The sequence below is a fragment of the Haliotis asinina genome, chromosome 7, assembly GCF_037392515.1.
Source record: "Haliotis asinina isolate JCU_RB_2024 chromosome 7, JCU_Hal_asi_v2, whole genome shotgun sequence".
NCBI lineage: Eukaryota > Metazoa > Mollusca > Gastropoda > Lepetellida > Haliotidae > Haliotis > Haliotis asinina.
The window spans coordinates 35,038,106-35,044,644 of record NC_090286.1 but is presented as its reverse complement, the minus strand read 5'-3'; the positions used below and the strand labels follow the sequence as shown (position 1 = coordinate 35,044,644).

At 38.4% G+C, this 6,539-nt stretch overlaps 1 protein-coding gene across 1 annotated transcript in view; it reads left to right on the top strand.

Annotated features, from left to right (window-relative positions):
- The first annotated feature begins 2,835 nt into the window (after positions 1-2,835).
- The window catches only part of LOC137291326 (uncharacterized), a 31,028-nt gene continuing 27,324 nt past the window's right edge, over positions 2,836-6,539 (top strand). Inside the window, exon 1 of the mRNA XM_067822631.1 lies at positions 2,836-2,936. Coding sequence (XP_067678732.1) covers positions 2,864-2,936 — 73 coding nt within the window. The 5' untranslated portion in view covers positions 2,836-2,863. The remainder of the gene's footprint in view (positions 2,937-6,539) is intronic.

Below are 6,539 nucleotides of genomic sequence, written 5' to 3'. Positions count from 1 at the left end.
TGATTTTGTTGAGATTACACTGAATGGGGTTAATGAGTAATGAGGCCATTAGTCTCCAAGCACCAAATAATTCATCACGTGTTCAATAGGTTTGCAAGCACAGCTGGTTGTTGACATAGGATGTTAAATGAATCGTCGAGCGAATTAAGAGTTTGTAAGCAAAGACCGAGATTACACATTGATTGCTGCGAATAGCAGGAGAATAGGTACACTGTGTGAGAGTTGGGAACAACATGTAAATGGCTGCTTGGCTTCATACGAAGTCTCAGCAACTTTAGATTAAATCTTCCAAATATGTAGATCGATCTCGCAGCCTGGACAGTGTGACATGATCATTTGTTATCTGAACTTGCTATCGATCTTGGGTGGCTCGTCCGAGATACAGAATCAAGGATATTGCGGCACGGTGCTTTTGTTAACGACACATCGCCCCACAAAAATACATGTAGCTGAATCTGGTTTAGATACAAATATCGCGAAAGAGGAAAGGAATGCTAATTGCAGCAAAGACATTAGCAATATATTCACCCCTGCAAGACTATAGCATTCAGCGTCTAAGGGCTTGAAAATGACACATGGAGAACTGTAGGTATGCTTCAGCCTAATACATCCAAGCATGGCGTTGCTTGTTGATTTATCGTCCATAAAAGGAGCTGTGGGGTCGCTTAATGGTTAAAGCGTTCGCCCGGGTTCGATTCACCACATGGGTACAGTGTGTGAAACCCATTTCTGGTGTCCCCCGATCTGATGGGTGATGATGATGCATGTTATGATACCCGCACCTAGATGTCTGCAGGTCTTCGTCCGTCCACCATTGAGTCTCCTACAGTGGGATGAGTTGTTTGTAAAACTGCACAGGGTTGTCTACTGCACACAAGCGGTTGTGACAACACTGACAGAGCATGCAAGGATAATGTCAACAGCTCCTAGGTGTTTACACCCGGTCACAAGTGGGGATCGATCCAGGCACCCTTCGCTTACAAGCGCAGCGCATTAGTCAGCTCGCCCATATTGCAGGAATATTGCTAAAAGCGATCTAAACCTAGACCCACTTACTCACTATGAGCCTGAAACAGATCTGATGATACAAAAACTTTTATACGCCTTTGGATGATGCAAGAATCACAAGACTTCTATCAAGTAGCATTTAAATACATCCTTATCCACCAGCACTCCTTCTTTCGATTATAATCATGCATATGATTTGAAAGAACAATTTATATAGACAAACACTCACACAGACAGAATCGGGATTGGGGAAAGTATATGGTTATGAGGCATTTACATGAAGTATAAAATATCAATATATAATTACGTTCTGTTGTATTAACATGCCACGATTTGACATTACGGGAGCTCCATCGATTTGATAATGTGTTCTAAATCGTGTTTATCGAGGAAATATGTTTCATGTTTGCAGTAAATTAGTGCGAATCCATTATCCGATTGTCTGGTTAGGCGAATCGACCTTAATATCAAACCTTTGCCGAGTAAAGATTGACTGTGGGTACTTTTTTCGGTTCATTGAGAAAAATCAAAATCTTAAATGTGTGGAATTAAGAGAGCGAACCTTTTAGTTTGGCATTTCATTTCTTCTCGGCATTCTACCTGGAAGCGATGTGCATTTTTTCTTCCTGTATACAAGTGGCCACATCCATGGTACATTAATTTTAAAATGAATACAAAAGCAAACGTGACGAGTAAGTAAATATGGTTTTAGATCGATTTTAGAAATAGGGGGGGGGGGGGGGGCACACCAGAGATGTACCAATGTTGGGAATCGAAATCATGGTTTCGGCGTGACAAGCGAACGCTATAAATACTGGGCTACCCACCGGTCCACAAACGTGACGAAATCGGATAATCCGAATATAGGCCAGTGCCCCAAAATGAACTGTACCTTTATATACACTGAAGAGTCTGGTCATTCGGAGTACGACGTAATGTGCATGTGTTCATACACAGAGAATCTCACCCAAGTGTCTACTGATATCAATAATATCAACACGAATTGATAAACAATCGAGGCTTGCCGAGGATATTTTTACTGTCGGGAAGCTGCATCGCAAACAATCGTATGACGTCACAAAAGTGTCCAATTAGCTTTTTTTGTCAGCTCACTATGTATAAATATATTTTACCAACTTTCAAGGCTGTATTTAAACTAGTTTATACATTGTATCATTTGCACACTCAACTTAAACACTATTATATAACCATTTTTATTGAAGTTTTAAGTTTGTCAGAATATGTTTCACTGATTATACAAATCCAGTCGAAACGTAGACGCCATTTTGTTAACATATCATACAGTGGGTACCTGTCTTCAAACATGAATTAAAATGATATTTTGTACATTAATTGTTTAACATGACGGTAAGATAAATATGTTGTATGGTTCTGTCTCGGGTAATACGGAATGATCAGAGAGCTAGAGGTCTCTGGTTTATTGCACAACTCTTTATAGTAGTGTTGTCCGAGCCGGTACAATGCTATAACGTGGCATGCATAAGACCGTATTCAACTTATATCACACGAGCATGGTCTAAAACGAAGCGAGTACAATTTTGCACGAGTTTCGTATTTATCGTATGACATACTTGCTCGACTGTAATAATTTCTTTATGATACGCCGTCGGTTCCAAATGCATTCCCGTGCTTCAAATACTCAATAACACCCAGAAATTGGCCAACACATGATGTTTATCTCCTAAATCAACCCGGGCGGCACGGGATTTGAAATCGACTGCGAGCGCCAGAGTCCAGCGATCGCAACCTGCTAGATTTAACGAGCGCTTCGATGAGTATAATAATGACTTAGAGTTGCCTTTCTTGAATAACTCTCCGGTATTGGACTTAAAAAATGGCTGGTTGGGAAGGACGCTACTTTGCAAAATTAGCCACGATTTTATTGCTTTTTCTGCTAAAAATATCTGGTATGTCACAAAATATTCACATCTATCCATGCAAAAATATTGTTAATGAAAAATGATATATAATACTTACATAATCCCTGGAACAGAAATTAGTGAATAGTTATGTTTTATGTAAACAAACAAGAACAATATTTTTTTACATTGTTAGAATTCATGACTCATCAGGTTTTTATGAAAACCGATGTATACGAATGCACGGAATACCATGTGCCATTTACCATGATTAGTGTATGTTTCATAAAGGTTGTCCCGATGTTCTGCAGCTATTTTCAGCTGTGAAAATTGATGAAAAGGTGCTGCCCAACTCTACTAGCTGCGTACCAATTATTGCCAACACCTGGCTGTAGCGCTTGCACAGACAGCTTTACTTGTACTTCGGTATTATTTCACACACTGACACATAAAAACCCCGATAGGTTACAAGAGTTCAAATTGCTGTGAGCATTTTATGTTATAGACGTGTAACAAATATGAATCCCTGGGACGAAGAGAACCAAACATGTCGGGGTATGTCACGTGACCATTATTGTGTTGCCATGAAATGCCATAAATGATGAGAATGGAATGAAAATCATCCAGGCTGTGTTGTGAATCTATGACTTGAGATTTCAGTCCCCCCAAAAGTGCAGATTTTAATTTGTCTGACCATACCCATAATGCCAACATTCAATCACTTAAAGGGGCACTGATGCGGAGCGAATAATGTTTCTTGCCAACCGTCGAATTACGAAACCAAACCCCAAATTGGTCAGCGCCCGCTCCTTCGACCGTGACAGACAAAGGAACTGGGCTCCTGTCCATATTAGCAGAATTTCTTCACCTAAACAGTTAGGAGGCCGGATGCCCGTCATATACCATTTGTTTAAAAATATCCATGGTATCCCTTGTCTGATCGTAACCAAATATCCCAGCAGTGTAGTTCTTTTCGGATGCTTGGATGGTACGGTTACTGATCCAATTTGATCCTATTTCTGTGTTTTTAACCTCGATATTTAATCATGTTGCATGAAAATATGATGTCTACAGACACGTAGCAAGCCATTTGTTTCAGTACGGAAGATTGCAAAGCTAGGTAGTTTTGAGTGGTGATTCAGCTGTGATAGCAAATATCATACGTAAATTTTGGTAGCTATGGTAGCTACAATGGTTTATTATTTATGATAATAAAAACACAGAGTTGATTTATTTGAATTCGTAAACAAAAAACGATGACTTTGCCTTTGGTAGAGAAATCTGAAAATTTTCTTACGTAAGAAAACCCCTTATTTCACCTATGTACCCAAGTACACAACAAATGCCTGTGTGTATTCCTAATGTAACGAAATTCCGTTGGTATCCTCAAAACAGTTTCGGCCCATAAGTGTTTTCAGGCTGCATGCGACACAGAGATTACATCTTCCTTGCTGTAACTCGCGTATGATGGTGTAAACCTACACGTGTTATTTGTCATCATTCTCTGGATGGTCAATTAATGAATTTATAACAGGTATAATTAGTAGCAACACCACTTCGGTTACTCAACAAAGGTTCCCATTTGGCATTTCTCCTGTCTGGAGTAAATACTCAACATTATAAATTAAGGTCTGTAATGGCAAATGTATTGTATGTTATGTAATATGTGCATGTAAGTGATGCAAGGGGGTTTATCAGCTGAGTTACAAAAGCAAACATCGATCAAAGGATTAACCGATAACACACTGATTGATTAATTACTTTTATCTTCTAGCGGATTTGTCAAAAGGCAGTGTGTGTAGATGACTACACCCTGTCGTAAAGAGTGAGTGCAAAAACAACATCCTCCCTTCAAAGAATTAACCACCCTTGCGTTGATTGATTGATTGCTCATTATTGGTTAACTAAATTACTTAGAGTAGTGGACATCGTACAATTAGTTTGCCAGGTGTGCTATCTTGGGAGACCAATGAGAGGTTTATCTGGTTTTCACCAACGAAAGACGGGAAACGATGTGTTACTTTTTCGCAAACTAGACAGTTATAAGACACGCGACATAGAGCAGGATTATTTACCAGCTGCAGATGAATGGAATACAATTTCTTTTACGTGGATATTGATGGATACATTCCTGAACAAGGTAGTAGCCTGGCATTGTTGCTATAAAATTAGTCTGTTTTACATTCATTATTTGCATTTTGTTTTAATTTATTTGTTGTAGCATTCAGCAGAATCTGTATGACAGAAAACACACACTAGATCGCGTATGTGTGTGAAATAGGATCCACATTGGCAATCTATACAATGTATAAATGTTGCTGTTATGTTAGAAATTTACTATGAGTATAAGCAGATCGTGTGTTCTTTTATTAATTTTCAGAATCATGCAAATATGACAATAAACTAATTAGGGTTATGAGACAAAATATAGAGATGTACATTGGCTTCGCTATTTTTCCGTCCTAATAGTTTTTAACCATTTCTACCACTGGCAGATGATTAACCTTCAAAGTGTTTCATTTGTTTTCATAATACATTTGTTATGAAGTAAAAATGACTTCACCTAAGTTGATCTGTCTACAATTAAACTATCAATTGCGCTTACGGAACGCGCAGCAGAGGTCACGAACCAGTCACGAATTCTGGGATATCATCCGGGTACTCACGGGAGAAAAACAATAACAAAAGTTTACACCAGTCCACAGAAATTGCTCCGCATCAGTGCCCCTTTAACTTTGAACTGACCCAAATTTCCATCTCGGTTTTATGGACTTGACAGATACCATGCAGACGATACTGGCAAAATATAACTGTCAATTTTCACCTTTATCTTTTTGTTTTTCTCCAAGAAAACAAACATTGCCAAAATTGCAAACAACTACTCAAAATGTCAAGTTTGATAAGTTCAACCCCGCGGTGACATCTCCATTTTCCCTTCAGCTTATGTCAGCATCCGTCAACATCCACAATAGGAGCGAGTTTTGGTCTTTTAATTCTTTTTTAAAACAAATACCAATAATGAAATTTCTTCAATATGTCAAGGTTTGAAACACAATAGTTTTATTACCAAGTGTATGTCAAATTAGATGCATAACGTAAAAGATTCAGAAATGGTGATAACTGGTCTTGTTGGTTGCTGGGAAAGCACAGTCTACACTACCGCGCTTCCTGTTGGCCGCGTTTCGGAGAAACACGATCGGCAACTGTACAAAAGAAGAAAACATCGGTGAATAGCTGATCTATCATCAAGACAAATATTATTTCATTATGTTAAGAAATAATGAAGCAGATCGTTAAAAAAACGCTTAAAAATGGCGCTAACTGGTTGCTAGCTAGTAACATCCTTTTTCTTTAACCTGAGTTATCAATGAATGTGCCATGGTAAGACTACCTCCCGTATCCCCCTTAAATTGCACATCATGGAGAAAATGAATAGTCTTCTGTACATGCTTCGCTTGCATATAAGAAGACTTGTCGTATTCTTTTAACTGTGCAACCCCATTTGCGCTACAGTTTGCCTGTGCTTCAAGGAGAAGTGATTTCAGTATTGTATATATGTATATGTATATATATATGTATATATATATATTAAGTAGTTTCCGAAATGATAACACAACACAGATCTTCTCCTAGAAATATATATTAAGTAGT